Below are 25,371 nucleotides of genomic sequence, written 5' to 3'. Positions count from 1 at the left end.
CGAGAACCACCAGGGGACTGGCTCCTTAGGGCCTCAGCAGAAGAAGGTAGTGGCGAGGGGCCTGCAGCGCAGCCCGAGTCTGCAGCTCCTGGTACATGTGCCTGCAGGGAGGTGACGCATTCTCTCTGCACGGATCCTGCGTCTGTAAAGCAGAATACGTCAGGAGCGGCAGGAGGGGATTAGACATGATTATAAGTAGCAAAATACTGGCATCGTATCTGGCAGAGAATCAGGATTCAATAAATGTTAGCAACAGTTCTCTCCGGAGAAGCAACGGCCACTGGCAGGATGGATGCTTGCCCTGCGTTGTCACGGTGTCATGGCCGTTCCCCTGAGGACAGGACATGGGCAGCAGGAATTACATTCTGAGCCCTCGCTCGTATAGACACACATCGAGGGACAAACTCAAAGCATCTAACCTCAGTAGAAGAACCAAGGGCCGTGGCGGTCTGTGGTTCGTTCACTCTGGAAGCGGTTACTGAGCAGGCGTTGGCACGAGCCTCTGGGCTGGACGAGGTGTGCTGAGCTCTCATGGGCAGGCAGGAGCAAAAAGAGAAGTGACGAGGAGGCGTGAGCAAGAGGGTGGGCAAAAGGCTCAGGGCGCAGGGCTGTGGGTGAGGGCGAGGGCGCGCAGGTTCTCACGAGAGATTGCAGGTGCAGAGGCCCGGGCTCAGCCTGTGGGGGGGTGCAGGCAGCAGGAGAGGGCGCTGGGGCGGGAGGGGGCAGAGACGAGGCTGAGGAGGTGGGCACAGGAAGACCTTCTGCTCTGCGAGCGGGAGCTGGGCTCTCATCCAAAGGGCACTGGGGAGCCATTGCAGGCTCTTCAGCAAGAGAGTGACCTGATCAAATCCCCAACTTCAGTAAAGACTTTCCAAAACGAAAGATCAAAACAAAAATAACAAAAGCTCTTGAGTGCCGTATGGATTGGTATCTCATGGGGAGAGGGGGAGCTGGAAGACAGAAACGGGGGGGGGAGAACCTTCCTGCCTTATAGTGCATGTCAGCGGAGGGCATCTTCCACCTGCTTTTCCTCCTCTGTTCCCACTGTGAGCGAGAGGCCTCTCCTAACTTTCCAAGGCCAGGGCATCAGGGAAAGAGCCTTTCTCTCCTGGAACCTGCGTCCTTGTTTTCCCAAAGGCGTCAGAACACTTGCTTCGGGTCCTCGTTGAGCCTGGCGGGTGGTTTGTAGGGCTGCGGGCTCATGGTTTGTGATTCATGGCCCGTCTCCTGCCGGAGCGGGCTTGAAGAGCTCGCGGTGAGTAAACAACGGGCGAGCCAGGTGGGTCGGAAGCCCAGCGCTTGCGAAGAAAGGCTCTTGTTCTCCGGGGAAGGGAAGCCCAGCCCGCGAGCTGATCTCCCCGGGACACTGGGGCGGGCTGCTCGCTCCTGGGCCCTGTGTCAGCTCTGCCTCCGGGACGCGTTCAGACGTGTGAAGAACTTTCCTTTTTGTTGTTGCTTTTACCAGACACCCTTGGAGTTTCCTAACTGTGAAAGGAAATCCGTCGTCTTCGGTTGAAGAGCATATTGAATATCATGGTAATAAATAGTTGGCGAGAGGCTACGTCCCCTTCCGTGTCTCTCTGACCAAGAAGCCCAGGTCTTTCTGAACCTCCACTTCCCTCAGAACATGGTGATAAATAGTTGGCGAGAGGCTGCGTCCCCTCCCGTGTCTCTCTGACCAAGAAGCCCAGGTCTCTCTGAACCTCCACTTCCCTCAGAACATGGTGATAAATAGTTGGCGAGAGGCTGCGTCCCCTCCCGTGTCTCTCTGACCGAGAAGCCCGGGTCTCTCTGAACCTCCACTTCCCTCAGAACATGGTGGAACCACCACCCAAAGCCCATGTTCGTTGGCCACATTACGCGAAAGTGGCAAAAGCCCATGGCTGAGATAATATTTACATTTGCGGAGATCGCCACTGACTTAATTCAAAACAAGGGACCTAGGACAGGCGAGAACGGGAACAGACCCAGCAGGGAAATATTTTGAGCTACAAAGATCCTTTGGATGGGCCGTTACCACCTAGAGGAAGGCCCTGCCGGTTCTATCCCTAGGTAGGAATTCACGGGAGAAGTTGGGGCTCTAGACCATAGCTTTGTCAGCACACTGAAATTCAATTTTTAAAACTGAGGCAAAAGAAGGGGCAATAGATAATCTGCTTCCCGAGTAGAGAGATTGGCCTGAAATGTTTTGTTTTCTTTTTAAGAAAGAGTCCAAGATTCATGTGTGCAGGGGGTTCGCTCCATCTTGGAATTACGTTCTTGGGAACGTGGGGGGTGGGGGGTGCGTTCTCTGACGCCCCTGCTCTCCGACAGGACACCGTGGCTCCGCGGCTGCCCGCGTGTCCAAAGTGTTCCAGACGGAGCACGGCGAGCATTTCAACGTCTCTTCCTCCAGCGAGTGGGTTCAAGGTATGGAGCTCGGGACAACCAGGAAAACCTGAACAGCGGAGAGGACAGGACTTTCTGTCTTTGCAAAGCAAGGGTTTTTCTCTTGTGCCAGTCAGGCCACGGGTGGTCACACGGTAAACTAAATGTGCGGGGAAGCTGTCTCTCGTTAATCGGTCCCGAGCGGCCCATAGCCCAGAGGGTGTTCCTCTCGGAACCCTTCGTGCCAGGCAATGGTGCTGAATGGGGGGCAGCTGGGAGCGGGACCGGCCTTCAGGAGGCCACACGGGGGGCTGGGGTGCAGAGAGCAGCGCCCCTCTTGCAGCCCTCGAGAATCAGGCTGGCCACAGTTTTCATCGCCATCCTTTCTGCAGTTACGAAGACCATACAGTCTATTGTTTTTGGAAAGTGGGAAAGTCAGTCCGAGGCGCTGGTAAAGAACAGGTGGGAGGCTTGGCAGACCGCTTAGGCGCACAGCCCGACCTGTGCCATCCGACTCCTGCCGCACCGGGGGCGTTGGGGGCCGCGCTGCGGGGACCCGCCCTCTCCGACCCTTCCCGCCTCACCCTGCTCTTTGCTTTCTGTCCAGATGTGGAGTGGACAGAGTGGTTCGACCAGGACAAAGTGTCGCACGCTAAAGGTGGGGAGAAAATTTCAGACGTCCGGGCAGCCCACCCAGGGAAAATCTGCAACCGCCCCATCCATATACAGGTACCGAACTCAGAACGAAGAGTTCCAAGGACTTCACTTTGAAGTGGAGTGTAGACAAACTTTCTTGCCATTGGAGTGGGGTGATTCTCATGGCTCTCCCCAGACACAGGGAAGCCAGGACGTCCCATTCCCAATTTAGAGGCTCTCACCTGCCCCCGGCCCCCTGGCTAGAGAGTTCCCCAGCGAGGCCCCAACATTCTCTCCTGGGTCCTACTCCCCACTTCCGTCGCTTCCTCCTGACGCTGCTTCCACGACCACGGCTGATGGTGGCCTGGCGTGGAGGCGGCTTGTCTCCTTCAGCCTCCCTTCTCGGTCGATTTCCTTTGGGACCTTGAGTGCCCAGGATCGAAATGGGATCTGGGGTGCCGGCTGAGCTCAGCCCACGTACCCACAGCCTGGTTCTCTGCTGAGCGAAGAAAACGCCAGCATTGCTGGAATGGACCATGTTTGCTCAGGACCATCGCTGTAGTTACTCCTCCCAGAGGGGACCCCCCGCTTGCTCAGTTGGCTCGGCCAGGACAGTGTCGAGTAAATACGCAGCCCTCACAACTCACCAGCTTTGCGGGCAGACCGTTCTCCTTTGGCCGAGGCCCCATCCTCACACGGCTGCGACCTTCTAGAGAAGGACCTACCGAGAGCGAGTCGCAGGTTGTCGGCTCTCCTAGGGTCCAACAGACGCAGAAAGTGCCGACACCCCCAAAGTGCTTCCTCCCCAGATTTTATTCTGATTTTCTCTTGCAACCCTGAAGAATCCAGCCTTAATTCTGAAACAGCCATCATCTTATTCCTCCAGTTCACTTGGCTGCGCCAAGCCCGGCCCTTTGCCAGCCTCCCCTCCCGAAGTATTTCTGGAAATCCTCTAGGAATGCTCACATGGTCTAGGGATCCCTCCCGGTGTCAGCTCTGCCAGCCGCCGGGCTCCAGACTACTGTGCGTAGGAGACCCCGTCTGCACGGCAGCTTCCCGCAGGTGTTGTCCATCCTCCCTGTACCTCTGCTCCCCACACGGACACGGGCTCCTGTCTGTGTCGAAGCACAGCCAATCCAGGCTAAAGTGTTAAATAAAACTTTATTGGAGGCTTAGAGGCCACAAAGGAGTGACAAGCACGCATGTATATAAAACATAAAACAGCATAGGGCACCATTGCTCCCCAGCTCCGTAATCCAAGACCCTTCAAGGGACCAGAGCCCCATGCTCTCTAACCCCCAGGCGGCCACCGCATTCCAAGGCCCAGCTTGCTTCCAACAAAAGAAGTATCCTTGACAATGGATCCCTGAGTTCCAGATCTCAACTATTGGAGGTCTGGCGAAGAATAAAAGATCCAACCACAGCCCCATCCTCCGCCCCTCGCCCCCTGCCACCCCAAGGCTGGGGCCAGCCTTCTCACAAAAATGCGTTCCTTGACAATATTTTGCTGAGCGTGGTAGCCCCTTATGGATTCAAAACTCTCAATTCCCGAATGAGGTCTTGGCTTTTTCTTGGCAAAACAAGGCCCATGGAAGCCGGCAAGGTTTAGGCGCAAAAGTTAAGGTGGCCCTTTCTCGCAGCTGCTGGCCTTGGGCTCCCCACGCCCCTGAGGTGAGCGTCACCTTAAATCTTGCAGCCCTCACTCCAGTCCTGGCTGCAGACCTCAGTCAGGTTACTCAGGGTCCCAATTTCCTCTTAGGCAACAAGGAGGTTTATCACTGTTTCCCTGTGGGATTATTTTGTGGACATCATGCAACAATATATGATGGGCCCATAAATTTTTTATTATTTTATAATTATTGTCATCATGCTGTTATTTTGTAATTATTAATGGTCAAAAATAGCAATAGAATCATGTCCACTTAAGTTGGAGACCAGGCTCCCTGAACAGTGATGGAGCCCTTTTTGCTCTTCTTATCCCAGAGGGAGGGCATTCTTCAGGTTTAGAAAAAGGGGTGGGGGAGGAAAAAGCAGAGTTGAATAGATGCCCCCCCCAAAGTATTGTTGGACACTGTGCCTTGGAAGATGTCCAGTTCTATTCACTGACGTTTTCAGGCGCAGTTCTCGATGTTATGGGGTCTCCTGCTGAAGAACGCACGGGCCTCCGCAGAAAACAATGGGAGCTCAGAGGAGCTGAGCTTGACATTCCAGCGACCTTGACCTCCAGCTTGCTTCTAAAACCCTCTGAGCCTTAGTTTTTTCCCAAGGGCAGGCCTGCAATTCCTGCTTCTCCCGGGGCATTGGAGGCCACCCGAGATAATGGGCGTGAGCATGACTCTTGCAGGAAAGGGCTGGATTTTCATGATGACTGAGCTCCCTGCCCTATAGCTCTTCTTTGAAGCCAAAGACAACAGATACCTGCTGTGTTCAAAATAATGTTTCCTGAAAAGCCCCCCCTCCCGCCGCCCCCTGCCGCCCCCGCCGCCCTGTTCTGTAATAGGTTGACTATACTTTGCCTCCCTGTTTCCCGGCCCTGGTCCCTTTGGTCTCTGTGCCAAAGAGGACAACAGCTGCAGCCTGGATCTAAATTGCTTGTCTCTGATGACAGCCACGGGCTTGCTGCAGACACACCCGGGGTCTGGGATGAGCCCCAGCTGGCAGGGATCGCAACCTCCTCGGAGCCCGCTCCTTGCATTCTCTACCTGGCCTTGAGGCTGCTCACCCGTCAGCCCCCATCACTCCGTGCCAAGCCCTGGGCTGGAAGCCGGGATCAGGGAGACAGGCGGAAAACCGGGTCCTTTCCCTCCCCGGGGCCCAGGATCCCGTGGGAGGAGACAGACATTGAACAGAGGCCATTAGGCTGCATGCCTGGGGGCCGCAGTGGGAGGTGCTGAGAAGCGCCAGCTCTGTGGTTGGCTAAGTCTGGATTCGAATTTTGGCTCTGCCCGCTTACTGGCTTGGTTGACCCCGGGCAAGGAACTCACCCCTGAGGGTCAGTTTCCTTATCTGTAAAGCCGGCAACCTCATCGTTGCCATGAAGATGGAATGAGATCCTATCACTAGCACTTAGCCGTGCAACTGTAGGGACAAGGACAGCTCTCAAACTGGACTGCCCCCTCTAGGACCGCTTGGGCCGCTTGGAAAAGTTCTGATGCCCAAGCCACATACAGACACGCCAAACCTGAGCCTCGGAGGATGGGACCTGGGCATGAGTATTTTTAAGGGCTCCCCACGTGGTGCAGGGCCCCCACTGGGACACCTGTCTATTGAACACAGCGGGGCTTCTATAAATACTAGCCTCCGTTCCAGTGGCAGGGGTGACAGCAGGAGTCGCAAGAAAGCAGGAGCTCCTGAAAGAGGACCTTCTTCCTGCAGGTGCCCCGTGACGCGCTCACTCGACGGCAGGGCGTCGGTCAGTGGTGTGGGTATGGACTTCCGTAGGACCCCGGCAAGGCATTTCTCTGTGCTGTGACTTCACGTTGTTTTCCTTAGAACAGACTGTGTTCTTATGACAGAAGTGATGCTCGGTCGTTTAATGATCATCTGGGGCCCTAGGAAGTCGTTTCTGCAGCAGGGACAGTTTTAGACTTGTGAATAGATGTTTATACCGTTAATCATCACCCTCCTTCGTTACACACACAAAAATGATTTTGCTCTGTAATTTCTGTGCCATTTCCAGGCCACGACAGTGGATGGAGTTAACCTCACCACCGAGGTTGTCTACAAAAAAGGCCAGGATTATAGGTTTGTGTGCTACGACCGGGGCCGAGCCTGCCAGACCTACCGTGTGCGGTTCCTCTGTGGGAAGCCTGGTAAGCAGCTGCTTGTCGGGGACACAAATGCAGCCGCGGCTCGTTCCCGGGGCCGGCAGACACGCACCGCGAGTTCGGACGCGGCTGGGTCAGCTGCCCTGGGCATCTCAGTGACACGGTGCTTTCTGCCAAGCGTGCAGTGGAGAGCCCTTCTGTGACACGGGAGCCGTGGGACGGTCCTCGGAGTTGGCAGGAGCCGGCTGAGCCCCACCCTGCCCAGATGCCTTTCAGGAAGGGGAAGGGCCTGGCCCAAGAAAACGAGGGTGCCGTGGCCAGCGCTGACCTTCCTGCAGCCCTCCCCTGCAGAGACAGGAGCTCGTGGCCTCTGGGTGCTATTATTTTAAACCCGGTTCCCGAGGTGCTCGTTAGAAGGGGTGGGAAATGGTCGGGTTGTTCGCGGAGGCACTTGGCCATCTCCAGAAGGCACTCATTAGGGATGAGAGCTCTTTGGGGGAAGGGCTTACAGCTACTGTAAATAATAGTTGAGAGGAACTATATTTGTTTGACATCTTGAGCAAAGTGGGTGTGGTGGGGCGGCCACATTTAACTCTAGCTAAGGGGTTGGTGGAAAATTCCCCTGCCCAGAGCTAATGAATGGCTCTTTTCTGGTAGGGTTTTGTTGACTTCAAAAACCTGCACCAAGACTGGGATGGGCTGAGCCTGGTGATTTGGGTTTGGATAGGCAAACCTGGCATTTATTTAGGGAGGGAAAGGGAAGAGGCGGACCGCCAGGAACTTGCCAAGAACTCAGGGTTATATCTCAGTCCCTCCCGTTTGGGGTTACAGTGAGGCCCAAACTCACCGTCACCATCGACACCAATGTGAACAGCACCATCCTGACCCTGGAGGACGATGTTCAGTCATGGAAGCCCGGAGACACCCTGGTCGTGGCCAGTACCGATTACTCCATGTACCAGGCAGAAGAGTTCCAGGTGCTTCCCTGCAAAGCCTGTGCCTCCAACCAGGTCAGAGTGGCAGGTAAGACTTCCACGAAGCCCGCCTGAGGCTGCACGAATCTGTTGTCTGAAATCACAAGTCTGTATCAGTCAGCTATTGCCACAATAATGCTATGTAACAAAACAGACCTCAAACTCTCTTGGCCAGCACTTACTTCTCACTCGTGCACCTGCAGCTGGTCTCAGGTCCAGCTTCTCTAGACGGAGCTTGGCTCCAGGATGACAGCTGGGTTCAGGGCAGCTCATGGGACTCTCGTTCTCCCCAGGACATATTCTTCCCATGGGGGAGGCGGAAAGCTCCCAGAGACAAGAAACACAGAGGACTCAGGGCCTGGGCTCAGGACTAGCATGCTCTCACACCCACATTCCACTGGACAAAGCAAATAATGTGGTTAAGCTCAGCACGCATGGGGTGGGTCCACCTCGTTGCCCCATCAAGGTTGAGGGAAGGGAGTGAGTATTTGTTAGGCAATAATGTGATCTACCAGGAAATTTTAAATCTCGTCTTCCTATAGCTTTGGAGTCTTCCTTTTTTTCCCTCCTAAATGTTGACTTAGTGGTACTGCAATTTATATTATGCGAGGTTCCTGGAATCTCAGATTGTTAGGATTGAAAGTGTAGTGCAGGTCTGTGTTTATTAGTGGAGAAAGTTCTATACCCACGAGGGTTCTTTAGTTATAAGCAGTGGAATCCAACTTGACTATCGTAAGCAAAAGAGGAATTTGTTGGGAGGCCGCTGAGCTTCGGGAAGTGATGTACCCACCCAGCTGCATGAGGACAGGGGGCAGGGCTCCTTTGGGGGGTCCGGGTAGTGGGAGCAAGTGGGCAGCATCCTCAGGCATCGCCGTCCCAGAGTGCCGTGCGAGGTCCCTGGGACATGGTGCTCATGCCACCTTCCAGGGAGACAGCATCCGATTGGGCTGGGGGCTCACGTGGTCCCCCTCTGACAGTACACCGTCACCAGCATCCCTCAGGGCCTATTGAATGGGGAAACAGTCCCTCCCCCAAGGCAAACTGGGGAAGATCACAGCCAGAAGAAAGGAGAGTCGATCCTGGCATTGTAACTACCAGGTGCTACGGGACCACGGCACCTGGAGAAGGTCTAGGATTGAGGGAAGGAGGAGGAAGACGAGTGGACATGTATTCAAATTAATTATTGTTTTGGAAATAAGACTATAGAAAGTCAAACAATGTTTTTGGCTGGTGGGGATGTTCTTGGGAAGGAATCAGGGGGGACAAAGGTTTAAACACCTGAGCAATGGCGGTAGAGCCCAATCCCCTTGTCCCACTCTCGGGGACCGCGGGCCCTTGAGGCCACCCCCCGAACTTTGCAGCCGTGATCCCAGGAGGGCAGAGCCTGGGAAGGGAAGGCCGTGGGTGTCCCGGGGCAGACGGGGATTTGCTGAGTGTGGCTGGACACACGTGTGTGGTCGACAAGTTAGCAAAGTCTGCCTTTTAAAATTACCATTTGTTTGAACCCCTACATTCGTTGAAAAAGGTTTGGTGGTATTTTAAAACAAATATAAGTCCAATTAAATCTTCATCCAGGAGAGATAAAAGGGGAAAGATACATGTCAAAGTAATAAATTCCGGTGCAAGGAGAATAAATTCAACAAAAGGGGGGAATTGAAGTGAGCAAAAGCTACTGGAACAGACCACACATTTGTCTCTGAGCTTCTCGGCAGAGAGAGCAGAGAAAGAAACTTCACGATTACTCACTATTGTTCAATCAAAAGGAGGAGACCAGAGGCCCAGAGGGACAGCTTCCCTGAGGCCCTGAGCTGCGGAGGGATTTGACACAGGGTCTGTGAGCATTTCATATGAAGATACTCAGTACGTAGCTGTGTGGTTGGACTCCTCGTACGAGATCGGGCCATGCTGTTGGGCTCATTTCCCAAAGACATTTTGGGGAAGGCTCCTTCCTTCTTTCTCTCCTTCTTTCCTTCTTTCCTTTCCCTCCATCTCTCCTTCTCCCTCCCTTCCTTCCAGTTCTTTCTCTCTTTGGTAGAGCACAGGATTGGAATTGCAGGATACTTAACTTCCCTGTGCCTCAGCTTCCTCCTCTGTAAAATGGACACAATGATCTTAGATCCTAACTACTTCCCGGGGTCGTGAGGATTGGCGGATGAATCTTTCGGTGTGAGGGCCTTTGAACAGCGCCTGGTATGCAGTAAGGGCGCTGTAAACGTTAGCTGCTGTATTGGCAGGATTTGTGCAATCATGTAGCGCTAAGCTTGAGGACGACGGGAGCGGTGCCTAGTGCGTCAGTTCTGTAGGTAAAGATGCTTGTAGAGGGAGAAAAGCCAACGGTGTGTACCGTTCTCAGCAGCCTGCAGCTGAGGTCTGTTGCAGGTTCTGTTCTGAGTGCCCCGATGCCCCCGGGCGTGGAGGCGAGAGGCTCTGTGAACGCAGGTGCCCAGCGCACATCCCTCGTCTGCCAGGCTGGGCACCCCCGTCCCTTCATGAGCACACAGAGAGGGGGGAAGGAGCGAGTCGTCGTTATTCCACACACAGAGGGCACACACGCGGTGGGCGATGCGCCAGACAAATATGTCCTCTACCCTTGGGGGCCGACCACGGGTCAGGTGTCCTGGACTGTCAGAGGGGGCAGCATAGTGCGGGACGCCGTGCTGGGGACAGCATGCCCCGGAAGAGGACCAGAGCAGCCCGGGTGAGGGGTAGAGCGACCGCGTGGGGCTGGGCAGCAGGGGGTGCCACGGGAACGGCTTCCTCTGAGCGCATGGGCCTGTCGCATTTGCCCAGGTGGGGAAAGGCTCCCCGTGCCCCCGTTTACCGGAGAGCACCAAGGGAAGCTCGTGCTCTGTGAGTGTTCGACTCCTGTGTCCCCCTGGGGCCGGTACACACGCACAGCCCTCCTGGGACATCAGTGTCCTCCTGGACTCTTGGCAGGCCTGGCAATGAGACAGTGTGAGCTGATGCCGGCTGCTCGGTGCTGGGGATCTGGGGCGGCGTGCATGGCTTCTGGGAGGGTGAAAAGCTTGCCCGTGAGGAGGTGGACGCGGGAGCACCTGGAGAGGCCCCCAGGTCTGCTCAGCCTGGCGCACGTCTGCACCCCTGTGCCGGGCACCCCCAGGCCTGCGAGGGGTCAGGTTTCCCTTCAAGCAGCTCCTGAGAGCCAAGTGGCCCCGAAAGCGAGGGGCCAGGCGCTGTTAGGGCTGCCGGCCTCACCTGGGGGTGTGGCTGGTGCGCAGACGCTGGAGAGGGTCCCGCTTGGCGGTGTCGGACCCACAGGCCCAGCTGCACCCTGAGCCTTCTGAAGGCTGGACAGACGGTGGGATGGGGCTGCTCCCGGCCCTGGTGCCGGCAGGGGTGGGGAGAGGTAGGAAAGAAGTGGGGAAGCCGCGGGGCCCCCTCCGGCCCCTCCATACTCCCTCGGTGCAGCACAGCCTGCATGTGTCTCCAGCAGCCCCGCACCCCTGCCAGCCCCCACCCCCCACAGTTAGGCTCAGAGTGGACCGTCCACTTTGCATAGAGGCATTGAGGCTTACCTGAAAACAGCGCCCCCTGGTGGACAGCATCAGAGAAGCCCCAGGGAGGGGGGCTGTGTGTCTGTCTGTCTGTCCTGGAGAGGCTCACGGGTCTCCTTTTCATCCCCAAGCCTGGCTCCCCACACCCCACTGACATGAAGCAAGGGCTCCCACCTGCCCCATCTTTTCTGCAGCTGTGCCCCCTGCAGTGACATCTTAGGGTCCCCCCCAGGCTGGTGGCAGAGCGGGACACGGCCTTCCCGGATCGTCCCTCCTCACTGCCCCAAATTCCAGGAAACAGGCCTTCGTGCCTATTAAGGGTTTTCTGACAGAAAACAGATGGGGATAACCAAGTCATGAACGTGTGTGAATCATCTCGGAGAATATTCCAGAGCGTAGCTATGCGCAGGGTGAACCCCCACACTCTCTGACCCGCCGCCAGAAACCCCGCAGCCCTTCTGCGTCTGCACTCCCGCACTCCCGCTTTCCCTGCCCCCGCACACATCCCTGAATAGCACCACGGGTCATCGGCTCCTTCGTACCCTGTTCTTTGTCTCCTGTGACCGCCAAGCGCTTCACAAAACCACCTTGCTCGCTCCTCGCGGTCCCGACAAGGGGCAGCTGCCACTTCTGTGGGCCACGGAGGAGGACACTCGGGAGCAGGGAAAGCAGATGTCCAGAGCCTGCCCTCCCATGCGCACCAGGCACACGAGGCTGCCCAAATTAAAGTTCGGAAGCCCACTCCTCAGTCCTCCTAGCCCGCTTCCGAGTGCCCAGTAGCCGTAGTGGCTGGGGTCCGGCGTACTGGACACCACACCGCGGAGCATCCCCAGCACCTCAGGGGTCCCAGGAGGGCACGCTGGTGTGGACCAAGTGAGTCTGTGTGGTCGACCGGAGCCAGGATTCGAACTCTGAGCTCTCTGGCTCCCAGGCTACCTGTTCTAGTCCATGCTGTCCCCAGGGACTGCCGTACCAGGAACCTGGGAGCTGTGTGGCTGAGACGGCCTCTCTGGGATCCTCCAGCCTCAGCCCCTCCTCCAGGCCCGGCCTCAAGTGCGTGTGTCTGTCTCTCCCGCTGGCAGGCCCTTGATGTCATTTCCTATCAACCCCTGCGGGCCCCGTTCCGGGCCTGCCCTGTAGTGAGGGCATGGGGTGTGGAGCCAGGGCCGCTGCAGGGTAAGCACTGGGAGGGAGGGTCGGTGTTTGGGGCCCCGTGTGGGGCACCTGCGGATCCCCCCTGCTCCCAGGCCTCCCCCACCCCTTCCTGTGCCAGTGGCCCTCCTGGATTATTTGGGACAGTCTGGCTGCGCCATGTCTGCTCATCCCCGGTTCGCCCTTATGCACCAGGGCTGCGAGAAGCAAGGGAGGGAGGGAGAGTCTGCAGGCAGGATGGGGTGCCGGGAAAGCAGGGCACACAGCTCCCCCGGGGCAGCCGTCTGGGGGACGGTGGCCTGTGAACGCGGCCACAGGACTGATCCGCTGGCTGTAGGGTTTTGTAAAGGTCTTGCTACGGGCTCCACAGCGCAGGGAGGAGGCGGCGGGAACGCAACTCTCAGTCGGCCCTGCGCACTCCGCTCACAGGAGCCTGGTAGACACTGTTCCTCCATCCCCCACGTGCCAGGGGCTGTCCGAAGCTCGTTCCGTGGATTGACCCAGTCAACAAGCAAAGCTTCCTTTGAGACACATGCTAGCAGCATCTCAATTTTACGGAGGGAGAGCCTGAGATTCAGGGAGCCTAAGGGACGTGTTCGGGGACTCACAGCCATCATCTGGGTCGGGATCCAGGGCCACGGTCCCCTGCAGCCTCTCGCCTACCTCTCCCATTGTATTCGTGTTCGAGGGGCCGTGGGTCCCGGGGGAAGGCCCTCTGGTCAGCATTCTGTCTATCCCCCATAGTTTAAGGGGGCACCGAGCCCCAAAATGAGCACGCTACGGGGGACGGCTGGACGTCGGCGGATGTGTGCCTGGATGGGGAGGCCTGGTGTCCTGGCCCTGCCGGCGCGGTGGGGACCCCAGAAGCGAAGGGGAAGGGGGAGGGCGGTGGGGAAGACCGCACTGGGAAGGAGCCCGCTGGAGCAGAATCTGCAAGGACGAGCCGTCTGCTGCCTGGCCGAGCTGGAGACGGCCGGCCGGCCCGAGGGGCAGCCAGGGAGAAGCGCCGAGATGTAAAGTAGCAAAGTCTCTTGCAGGGAGGGCTGGGTGCTCCGCTCTGTGGCTGCAGCGGAAGTGGGTGTGGGAGCGATGACGTGTAAGCCCACAGAGCCTGGGGTTTTGCCCGGGCCATCCTGCAGGCTGGGAGACGGGAGCTGAGCCCCTCAGAGCTGCATGGGAGCTCCTCTCCTGTCTTTGGCCGGCAGCACCAAGCCCACGCGCTCTGCATAAACTCTTCCCTTATGTGCTCAACCTCGGGGGCGATCCCTTGGGGAAGCGCGTTCCGTGCTGTGCCTCCCGGGACCCGGTTCTTCTGGCGCCCGTCCTTTGCATTGACTGGTTCCTGGGCCCCGCTGCGCTGCCCCAGGGGCACTAGTCGCCGGTCTTCCTTCTATACCCCAGGAACAGTGGGAGGTGGCCTTGCTTAGTTGAGGAAGCCTTTGAAGATTTTCTGGGTGCTGCCCGCTGTCTGTCAGGGTGTCGTTCGTAAGGAAAAGAAGGTCTGCATCCAGCACACTCAGAGGCACGAGGCCGGGCGGACCAGGGGCTCTGTGACCAATGTCCATGTATACGTTGCTGGACGTAGGGCGTTTAAAGCTGATGAGCAAGGGAGTCCCCTTCCTCACCAGCCATCAGACGCTGCTCCGGGCACCATGTTCTGTCCGCCCCCACCCCCGCCGGGTCGCTCAGAACCCCGCACAAAGCTCTTTGTACAAGAGACTCTACTCCCCACACCCCCCTGGGGCTCATGCATCTGGCACGATAGTGACCGTCACAGAGCCGATGGCAGGAGCCTGGGATGGAGGGAGAGGCTTCCACACGGGCAGCCAGAGGGGACCCTGCTTCTGGACCTTAAAACCGTGGAGCCACGAGGCTCTGTGACCTGAGCCACCGCCGCAGGGGGTTAAGGGAACCAGCAGTCTGCAGAGGGAACTTGTTTCAAACGCCCCTCCTGTCACTGTCAGAACGTGGATGGAGCCGGAGTCTTCCCAGCGCCCCTCGGCGTCCGTGCCCAACCCCTCTGTCAGGGCCGACCTCTCGCATCAGAGACCTCTGGGTGTGAGAGTAAAGTATAGTGAATGGACTCTTCGTAAAGTGAATCGTCATAATACTTGAGACTTTCTAAGGCAGGACTCTGTGGTACACGTGCCCACGGGCCGATCCTCTCACGCGATAGTGTCAGCTCGCACGGCAGAGGGGACTTTGCGGGTGTGACAGAGTTATGGCTCATGAGGTGGGGGGTTATCCTGGGTCCCCGAGCTGTCATCACAGGCCCTTAGAGGGGACACAGGATGGTCAGAGTGCGGGGAGCAGGTGACAGGATGACACAGCTGGTGTTGGAGTGAGGTCGGTTGAAGGAGGAGGAAGGGGCCATCTGCCGAGGAGCACAGGTGGCCGCTGGAATCCGCCAACTGCCGGATGGTTCTGCCCGGTGCCTCCCGACCGCTGACCCAGCCCCTGACGGTGCACTTCTGGCCTCCAAGGTGCGAGGCAAGAAATGTCCATTGATTTAAGCCAGTCGGCGTGTGGCAGTTTGTGGCAGCAGCCCTGGGAGCTGGCGGTGACGCCAAAGGGGTATCTTGTCAGCTTTGCCCCACACCAGTTTCACATCCTGAACTGACGTCCTGAGCTGACAAGCCTGCAGAATCCCAAACAGCAGCCGCCGAGGTCCCGCAGCCCCCAGCGGCTGTGCGCTGTGCCGGGTGGAGGAGCGGGCAGGGGAGGTCTCCATCGGGGCGCGGCTCGGGCCCATCACCACCCCGGCCTTTGTGTGCAGGTCCAGCTGTGCCGTGGCTGATACCCGGGCCCCGCCGCTCCAGCCAGGGCCGCAGTGAAAGCCGGGCAGCCCCTGCCGTGCGGTGCAGGAGTGCGAATCCTCACGAGAGGTCATGCTCTGGAACGGTGACCTCAAACAGAGGAAAAACACCTGCTAGCCAGGTCAGCTCTCCCAGTGAGGAGCCACATGTGGAGGCAGGCCAAGTCTCTTCATTCCACGAAGGAATCTGGGGTTGGCGTGGGGGCGGATTGGGGACCATGAGACAGTCTCAAAGCTCCAAGCTCCTGTCCCCCTGCACCTTCCCTGGGGTGCACCTGCTGTCCGGGGAGGAGGATGAGGCTGGAGGGGAATCGAGTGGATTTGAGCAGATGGAGGGAGCGGGGCAGGTACAGTCACTGGTTCAGGGACTTGAGCAGCACGAAGGGGACTGACGTAAGCTACAATGGCAGTTGAGTTGGGCAGAACGGTCTTTTAATAACTTTTTAAGGTTAAGAGGTCTGGATGAGTTTGGACGTAGAACGTAAGGAGCCCACACGAGGAAAGAAGACGAATTACGAGATTCCCGAACCCTAAGACTCCAGGAAGGGATGGGGCTGGGGTCAGGAGTACAAGGGAGAGAGCACCCTGTCCTCCGGGGCTGGCCCACATTCCAGGCCTGGGGAAGGAGCGAGAGCAGGGGCTGCCCACGGCTTCCACTCATCCTATGACCGCACCAGCAGGGAGTCTGGGAAGTGCGGTTCTCCTGGGGAGCATATGTCTAGCTCAAACACAGGAGCCCCGATACCAGCAAGCAAAAGGAGGGACCAATCCCAGGGGACAAAGCCATTTCTGCGTGGGCTTCAGATATAAGTCCTCATGGCTGTGAATCCTGGCTCTCCTCTCAGGCCAGGAATTCCATCTCCCTGGGCTTCCTTCTTCCGTAAAATGGGACTGGGGCAGCCCCGGGACCACGGTGCACACAGGGCACAGTGTTACGTAAGCAGCAGCAGGGTTCCCACCCCCCTTTCTGCCCTAGGAAAACCACTGTACCTGCACATCGGGGAGGAGATCGACGGTGTGGACATGCGAGCTGAGGTCGGACTCCTGACCCGGAATATCGTGGTGATGGGGGAGATGGAGGACAGCTGTTACCCCTACAGCAACCACATCTGCAACTTCTTTGACTTCGACACTTTCGGGGGCCACATCAAGGTATGGGTCAGCCTGGCTGGGGCTGTCCGCCGACCGGGAGCATTCCTCGCTGCCAGCCTGGAGGGGACCCTGGCTGGGGAGGGGACGGGAGCAGGAGGCAGGACCAAGGGCAGGGACTTTTCTGGAAGGCCGAGTCTGGCATGTTGTCCAGTGGTGTGCTGTCTGGCTGTCAACCCCTGACCGGAAGATAGGAGGGGACCACCTTGGGGACGGTCACACAGCACCCTGAGCTCCCTGCCTCCACGGCTTCCAGCCCCCGTCCCCGCTCCCGCTCCTCTTCTTCAACGCTTCACCTCAGTCGTTTCCCAGAAGAACTGACATTTCACTCACACAGAGTCATGCTTACAATAGAGCCATGAAAACCCAGAGCTGAGAGCAGGCAGGGTAGACCAGCTGGACGCCAGAGCGCTGAGCGTACCCGTGAGCTTGCTGGTAGAGGTGGAGGCAAAGGCGGAGACGGGGAAGCGTGGCGGCGGTTAGCGGTGCGCGGTGAGCGGTCCACGGCTTCCTGGCATTCGGCTCACGAGGGAATCCTGTCCGCACGTCTAGCTTAAGAGCCGCAACCTGCCATACTGAACATCACGACGCCCCAAAGCTCTTTGGGTGGCCGTTGCTTTCAGTGACTTAGGACCAAAGCCGATAGACTATTGGTGTCTTGGAGTTTTGTGAGGACAGAGCTCTTGAAGCCGCAATCGTGGGCTATCAGGATAAGACCTTTCGGTGCCTAGCTGAATGAAAGAGTGGGACCTGCAGAGCGCACCGCGGAAGCCCTACTGGGGCTGTGCAGCCCCGCATCACACGTGGGCTTCCAGCATCCGCGGCCCCTGCTAGCTCAACAGGCCACCTGTCACCGTAGCCTCCAGAAGTACTCGCCTGTGTTCCTGGTCAGGCTCTGGGGCTGAGGGGGTCCAGGGCCTGTGCAGAGACTTGTCAGAGAGACCAGAGCCCGTTTCCAATTTCGAGAGCAATCCCTGAGCCGTCAGTGCCCCCTTCCTGCTTTGCCCAAACGGGGCCTCAGGCTGCCCCTACCCGAGTGGCATTGACAGCTGCTCTGGGGGACTGTTAGCATGTCCTTAAGATTGCCCTCCTCTAGGAGCAGCAGGCTGAGCCCCACTTCCGATAGGAATCGTTTCCAGAGTGTGCTTTCGCAGTGGGTTCCTGGAGTGTAGACGGTCACGGTGGTGCAGAATGGAGTGAGCACGCGGACCACCCCATGGCTTGCCCACGCCAGTGGGGTCACAGACTGATGGAGATTCCTGGCTCAGCATTCCTGTCATCCCACCAGGAGGGGCTGCAGACCATGAGCCAGAGCACAGCCTCCTTCTGCCCCCTGGATTCCCATCCTCTTGGGGCCGGCCTTGTGCCAGCCTCGCCCCAGCTTATCTCGGGGTTCCCCCTTCCTCGTGACCCTCTGCAACTTAGGAGGGAGGGCAGGGAGCAGAGGTCAGCCCCGACTGTTGCACGGTCGGTCTACAGAGCTCGATTCCGAGTGGTTCCCTGCCTTGTAACATCCCTGTGTTATCTGAAGCACCTTGGCACGCTGGCAGTAGGAGGGCCAGGGGCCTTAACCCATCTGCAGAGCATAGGTTGGATTCACTGCATGGCCGAGGCAGGGATTAGTGAGGCACTTTGCATGTTTGGGACGCAGCCCGGGTGAGGGGCTCAGGCGCACCTTGCTGACGCTTCTGACCCTCCCCTCCCCTCTTGCAGTTTGCCCTGGGCTTTAAGGCAGCGCACCTGGAGGGCGTGGAGCTGAAGCACATGGGGCAGCAGCTGGTGGGGCAGTACCCCATTCACTTCCACCTGGCAGGCGACGTGGACGAGAAGGGAGGCTACGACCCGCCCACATACGTCCGCGAGCTCTCCATCCACCACACCTTCTCTCGCTGTGTCACCGTGCACGGCTCCAATGGCTTGTTGGTAAGCACCTCCTTCCTGGGGAAGTGGAGGGCCCTTCACTCCCCCATCCTCGAGTTCCCTTCCTCCAAACATTAGTGCTGGGTGGAGGTTTGCATCGGACTTTTAGTCTGGGGCCCTCGGGGGTTGAACCATCCTTGACCTGGAGTTTAGAGTGGTGTCAGTTGAGAGCAGGTCTCCAACTGATAGAGGAAAGAGGAACAGGGCAGGGGTGTGACCTTGCCAAAGGGCCCCGAGCCGTGGAGGTAGGGAGCTGGCAGTGGCCACTGGGACTCTAGTTCCCTCTGTGCCTCTTTGGAGTGATGGGCGGTCCGAGGATCTTTCCGTGGCTGTGTGGCCAGACAGATCCGTTAGTGCAGACAAGGGGCTCGTGCTGAGACTGCACTGTGGGCTCTGTCCCACGGACTTGCAGGGGCCGCCCGGGGCCTTGTCTCCCATTGCAGCAAGCGTCCTTCAGAGCAGACGCTGCTGGGAGGAGTGGCTTCACTAGCAAGGAGGTGAATGGGCCAGAGCCTTGTCTGGGTTCACACAGCTGGTTTTCACACGAAACTGATTCTTATGTAAATGAACTAACTTACGGGGCGCCCGGGTGGCTCAGTGATTTGAGCATCAGCTCTTTATTTCGGCCCAGGGCGTGATCTCAGGGTCCAGGGATCCGGCCCCGCATCGGGTGCCGTGCTCAGCGGGGAGTCTGCCGGAGAGTCTCTATCCCTCTCCCCCTCTTCGCTCACCTCCCTGCCTTGCGCACTCTCATTTGTGCTCTTCCTCACTTTAAAAAAAATAAATAAATGAACTAATATCCTCTAGAAACTTTAAAAACCGGGTATTATAAGCTGAAGAATCCAGATGGTGTTTTGTTTGGCTTATGAAGTGTTTATAGAAACATTTGATCATCTCTACACTAAACTGATAATTTTACACTAAACCAATCTTTCTTTAAACGGACTGAACTTACATCCTATATGAACTTTAAAGCCGGATGTCACAGATGGGCCCCCTGCGTGCAGAACCCAGTGATGGGATGTGTTTTGTTTGGCTTAAATGATGTTTAAAGAAACATCTGAACTAGGTTCCATCATTTAAAAATTAAGTGATTTCACATAGAAATCGGGATCCTTGGCTTCTCTGGGAAAGTGGTCCGAGGTGGCGGGTCAGACCCTCACTGCTGCGTGGCACAGGGGCCTGGGGGGGGGCGGTGTCCTCTGCTGCTTTGCGGACCCACTGAGGGGAGAGGGGAGAGCACGGGCTCTGGAGCCTCGTCTGGAAGCACGTGGGTTCAAGAGCTTGGCCCACAGGTTGTGAGCCGTGGCGCCTCAGGCGAATTGTTCGACATCCGCAAACCTCCATCGTCCTCCTCGGCCACATCACAGCAAACACGGGGGCTGTGAGGTGCAGGTGCCGCGGGGAGCCCAGGGCCCGGTGCCCTGCCCACCAGCTCGCGTGGCCGCGCCGTCCAGGGGTCAGGGCTGATTGTCTGCGGCGGGTGGCAGGAGGGCTGTGGCTGGAATGGCGCTGAACTCGTGGGACTGTTTTCTGGTTCAAGGAAGGAAAAGCAGAACGTGTTCTCGCGGAAGCAGAAAGACAGTAAGATTTACGATAAATGGGAAATGTCAGGAATGCGGTACCAGCCACAGCGTGAGCTCGGGCTCTGGAGTCTGGGTTTCCATCTGCCCTCTACCACGGACCAGTCGTGGGACGTGGACCAGTCACTTTCCCTCTCATGCCTCTGTTTCCTCTTCTGTAAAATGGGGAGGATGGCGGTATCTATCCCACGCGGTTGTTACAAGGAGTGAGCACAGGACGTGGAAAGTGTGGCACATGCGTGTGGCCCTGGGAGCAGGTGTGGTCTGCTCTGCTTGTCCACGCGGTTTGCAGAACGAATGCAATGCAGGGACTCGGGCGTTCTCTCGCAGGGTGGCGGCTGAGCTCGAGCATGTGGTAAACAGAACAGTGTGGACTCGGCTAAGAGAATAACAGGCCCGAGTGTGAGGAGCTTTACTTGCCTTAAGCGCTCGGTCTCAAGTGTGGTCCTTAATTCAGCAGCAGTTCCCCTCTGCTTCCCGTCGCGGAAGAGAAGGGTGTTCAGATTCGCAGCGGCTGGCTCGGTGTGAGCGGAGGCCGCTCTGCGTCTCAGGGCAGGTGCACACACACGCACACACATGCGCACACACATGCACACGTAGCGCGGACACACGGCCGTTCTTGCAGTCGGTCTCGTCACGTGCACAGTGCAGGGCCCGCCAAGCAGCTCTCGTGGCTCTCCGGTCAGAATGTAAGAACGAGCAGGGTTTGGGCGCCTTGGGCGCAGCGTGCCTCCCCGAGCGCCACGAGCCAGAGCTCGGCCGGAGGAACGGGCTCCCGGAGGGGACGCAGGGCGAGAAGCGGCGCGGGGCGCCGGTGGCCGCGGGGGCGAGCGGCTCAGCGGGCTGCAGGCAGGCAGGGGCTGAGCTAGCGGGCCAGGGGCGGCCCTCGGACCCGGCTCGTCTGGAGCCGCTGGACGGGCCAGTTGTACCCACACTAGGCAGAGTGGAGCCGGCGGCTTGGACAGCCTCTTGGAACCAGAAGACCCCTGCAGTCCTGCATCTCCCAAGGCCATTCTGTCCGGCCCCAAGGGGTGCCAGCCACCAGACTGGGAGGGAGCACCCCTCAGCTCCCTGGGTGCCAGCCAGACGCCAGGCAGCCCAGGCAGCCTTGCACAGGCCTGGCCGAGGGGCCCGTGGCAGCCTCACCCCGGCGGCCACAGGGCTCCAGCCGCACTCAGCTCACGTCCCTGCTGGACGGCCGGGCTGGTGGGGTAGGCTCTGGAGCCCCCAGACCCGTGTGGCCTTTCCGAGGTGACAGCACACGGGCACGGCCTAGCATCGGATGAAGTGCGCTCCTCGGAGCCCCGGACCCAGAGAAGCGACAGGATAGCGGAATGCGTTCTGCGTCCTTCCCCGAGCGCCGCAGCCCGGGGCGGGAGCTGGGGTTTCGGACTGACGCCGCCCCGTAAGTGCTCCGCCACGGAGCCAGGAGGAGCCTTGGGAGCTGGTCGCTCCATCGGTGCGTTACATGCGCTCCCTTCGTCTGCCTTGAAGGGTCTACCTGTGGCCAGGGCTGGAACCGTGTTTGAAAAACGGCTTTAGGTGACGAGATGAAAGGAGGCCAAACACAGGCAGAGAGCTGATTGTAATTTAGCGCAGAGGCCACTCGGCAGCATCGTGATGCCGTCCCTCACGCCGTCCCAGGTCTGGACACGCCCGGGACCCTGGATGGGCAGGCACTGGCTCTTTGGGAAGAGGGGCTCCTCGGCGTGCGGAGGGAGAGGTGCCTTCAAGCTGACCCCACAGCGTCCTGGGCAGCCCCCCAGGCGTGGCTTCCCCACCCACCACCTGCAGACACACTCCGGTGCCCTCGTCCTTGGAAAACAGCTTCCCTCACCCCCACCCGCGCCCCAGGCCACCCACCGGAGCTCCTTCCCATTCTTCAACACCTGCTTCTGGAAAGGGCAGTCTGAACTTGACGTTCCCGCCAACACCTGCTTCTCACTCCCCTCCTAACTGATGAACACGCGGGTCTCTCAACATCTGCTCCTCCTGAGCCCCGAGGACGCTCAGGAACCACCGCTCACACCGTGAGCTCCCACTCGACAAACCCACCGCCCCTCCTCCCCAGACTCCGTGCTCGCTCAGAGACAGTGACTGCAGGCGTCCACAGGACCACCAGGCTGAGAGGACAGCCTGGGTCATGCTAACGACCCAGTGTGGACTTGGGGGCTGATCCAGACTTTCTGAGCCTCGGTTTCCCTGCTGTGCAAAGTGAGGAAGAGGCCACAGCCCATTGCAAAGGCTTTGGGGGAGGATGAAGCCAGAGAACACAGTGGCAAACTTAGCATTGGCAGGTAACAGTACGATCACTGGGCCTCTCCGCGTAAGGTGCGCTGGGTGAGCCCCCCAGTTTCCAGGAGAGAGTAATAGCCCCCCCCACACACACACACGCGGCATAGACTCAGGAGTTCAGCACGTGCTGCGTACATGTCCTCCCATCCTGCCCTGCAAATTCACCGTGCAAGGCTTGCGGTAAAACCGCACTGAATGCTGATTATTCTAGGGACGCCAAGGCCCATTTAACCAGAGAGCCCCCGTCACACAACTGTCGCATCTACGGAACAGAGCTGGGGAGATGCCTCTGGTGATACGGACACCAGTGGTGGTGTTTTCCTTGAAACCGGGTGGTCCGCACGGCAGCTGCAGGATGCCGGCGGGGGTGGGGTGAAGCCGGCCCTCGGAGGGAGGCTCTCCAGCCCATCCCCTGCAGGCGGGGCAGCTCGGGGCCTACTGCAGCTCCCAGTACCTCTCAAGGTGTTTCTGAGCTCTGGGGCAGGAGGCAGGGTGCAGGGGACCCCCTGCCTGTTCTCTCCTGGAAACAATCCGTCCCAGTGTTTCCCAGGAAGGTAGAAAGACACCAAAACGGATTCCGTTTGTGGCCCCCTCTCCCTTCCATTTCCAGGGCAAGGAGAGTGGGTAGGAGAAGAAAACATGTCCTTTCTTTCTTCCCCACCTGGTACACAGCTCAAAAGGTGTGGTCATTGGTGCAAATGTGTCCAGCTCTCTGTGTGGCTCTGGGGGCCCACACCTGGCTGCAGCCCCCCACTGTCCAGTCTCAGGGAGACGCTCGTCCAGCGGCTTCCTCCTGCAGATGGCTGCGGCCCCTGGGTGCAGAGGGCAGGCGCCCAGTGCCCTCTCTCGTCGCCCCCAGCTCTGGGAACCACAGGCCAGGCATCTGTTTGCCCCTTTTCCCGTTTTTCTGGAATTCAGAGTCTCACTGGCTTCTTGATTCCTGTCACTGCTCCCATGTCTCCTTCCGGCCTGAGCCCACGTGAGGAACCCAGATGGCGGTGCTTGCTTTCCCCGAAAGTGTCCCGGGCCGGGGCTTCTGCTGGCGGATCGGAGAAGAGATGCGCTGGGGAACAGGGCGGGCGCTTCACCCATCAGCTCAGGAAACAACTGGAAAAGGGCCCCAGGCCCCTCTTTCCCTGGCTCCCTGCCTGCCCGCCCCTCTCCGGGGCGGTTTCTGGGGCTCGGTCCTTCCAGACGCCGCCAAGTGCAACCTGCTTCTCTGCCGCCTTTCCTGGCTGCTGTCTGCGCGGTCAAACACTCCTTAACACTCTGCAAAAATAGGGCTCTTTTTTTCAGCGGCTCAAAAAACAGAAAGTAAGCGGTAGAAGCCTGGAAATTACAGTGCTCCTTTCAATCTGATTGTATTTGGGGTTGTCTCCGGCCCGTGTGAACGGCATCACACCGGCCCTGGAAGGCAGAGCGGGCAGGGCTGATTCCCGCTCGCGTTCGCTTGTCCGAAGCAGCAGTTTCTTCTTCCTGCTCATGCAGAACGTTCCACGTTACACCTGTTTCCCCAGCTTCGTTCCTCACAGCAACCCCCCCACCTTTGCTCTAAAAAATGTCCTGGTTTGGACAATAAATTAAATGGTCGTTTTAGATGAAGCAGTCTGTGAGGGCTGAGAAATTTCCTCCTTCGTAAGCTCACGCCTGGACCCCACTAACGGTAGTCGAAGACTTGAAACAGCTTTTCGGAACCACTTGGAGCGCTGCCGGCCATCAGCAGGCGTGACGTGCGGACGAAGGGAAAGACGTGATCTGTGCACGAGGACGGGGCGGGGGCTCCGGGCGCGCGCGCCTAGGGACGTGGCAGCCACCTGCAAACCTGTATGATGTGTCTGTGCGTGCCGCTACACCGGATCTATCTGTCCCAAGCCGCGTCACGGTATGAATATTTAAATCTGGGAAATGTTCTATGGCAGAACGATCACAGACCTAAGAGCCAGATTTTAGAAGGCGTCTGTCTCCCAGGGGACCCCCTGGGAGAGGCGCAGCAAGTCTGTGGCTGAGCCGAGACTTGAACCTCTGTCTTCTGCTCCCCACCCAGTGCTTTCCTCTACCTCGCCGTGCTGTCCCCTCTGCGTGTCCCCACACGCCATCCCCACCCAGCCCTGATGAGAAGGAAGAAATGCGGCCCAAGATGAGAGGGCTGGTTTTCTGTCTGGGGTTGCTGACAGCTGATTAGCACGCAAGTTCTGGGATCGGGCGGAGGGAGAATCAGGTCTCGGTTCTGTCCCTGAATGGAAGGTGAAAGGGAATGATACTATGATAAGAATTAAATGAAATAATGTCTGCAACACATTAGACACCCAACATATACTGGTTCTCGTTGTTCCTTTCCACCGGGATTTTTCTCTCCAGAGCACACCTCCAGGGGCTCGGAGGCTCTTTCTTCCTGGGGTGTTGATTAGAATAAGAATGTCCCTGATTCATCTGTTATTTACTTGCCTTCAAAGAAGGGGCTCACAGGGTGTGATCGGACAGTGGGGTAAGTGGGTGCTTAAGTGGATTTTGAAAGAGCCTTGGGCGGAAAGCAAGGGGCTTGGGTCTGAACGTGGCTCCACCTCCAGGTCTGTGAGCTCGCTGGGACACCCCACGCCCCTTCTCTGGGCATCAGTGTCCTCCCTGTAAGAGGGGCATAGAACTCGCTCCACGCTGTCTCTGCCAGCCCCAGCAGCCCCGTTTCCTCCCTGCTTGTCTTTCCAGGCTATTTATAACCAGCTTTCCTAGCTCGCTGGGACGAAAGGAAGCTGTCCCATCGGATGACCTTGGTGTTTACTGGACTGCTCAGTGAGGGACTGAATAGGACTCAAGACCACGCCCTTGCCAATGACCAAAGATTAGGGAGGGAACAGAGCTGGCCTGGAACAGGGCGGCCTGTGTGTCTGGATCCTCCCTGTGGGGTGAATGGACTCGATGAGAAAGCGGGGGTCCCAGCCTGCCTGGCTTTGAACACATGGGTTGGGCGACCTCCGGCAAATCACTTAACTTCCCTGAGTCTCATTTTCCTTAGCTCTAAAAACAAAACAAAGCAAAAAAAACAAAAACAATTATTCTAGAATTGTGTAAGACTTCAGTGAGATGAAAAGGACATGAAGGGTCCCGGTTCCGGATGCTTCCAGAGCGGGGCTGCCTGGATGTTGGAGTAGGGCAGGCTCTATCCTAGAAAAGACTCCGGAGGGAACTGGGGTGTTTACCCTA

General features: G+C 58.1%; 1 protein-coding gene across 1 annotated transcript in view; it reads left to right on the top strand.

Annotated features, from left to right (window-relative positions):
- The window catches only part of LOC103660291 (cell migration inducing hyaluronidase 1), a 59,216-nt gene that overhangs the window by 10,594 nt on the left and 23,251 nt on the right, over positions 1–25,371 (top strand). Inside the window, exons 7-12 of the mRNA XM_040642886.1 lie at positions 2,314–2,409; positions 2,975–3,096; positions 6,683–6,815; positions 7,602–7,793; positions 16,203–16,378; positions 18,089–18,298. Of these exons, the coding sequence (XP_040498820.1) occupies positions 2,314–2,409; positions 2,975–3,096; positions 6,683–6,815; positions 7,602–7,793; positions 16,203–16,378; positions 18,089–18,298 (929 nt within the window). The remainder of the gene's footprint in view (positions 1–2,313; positions 2,410–2,974; positions 3,097–6,682; positions 6,816–7,601; positions 7,794–16,202; positions 16,379–18,088; positions 18,299–25,371) is intronic.

Source organism: Ursus maritimus, unplaced genomic scaffold (genome assembly GCF_017311325.1).
Source record: "Ursus maritimus isolate PB19 unplaced genomic scaffold, ASM1731132v1 scaffold_27, whole genome shotgun sequence".
Classification (NCBI taxonomy): Eukaryota; Metazoa; Chordata; class Mammalia; order Carnivora; family Ursidae; genus Ursus; species Ursus maritimus.
Note: the sequence above shows the minus strand (reverse complement) of the source record. Positions and strands in the feature narration are given on the sequence as shown.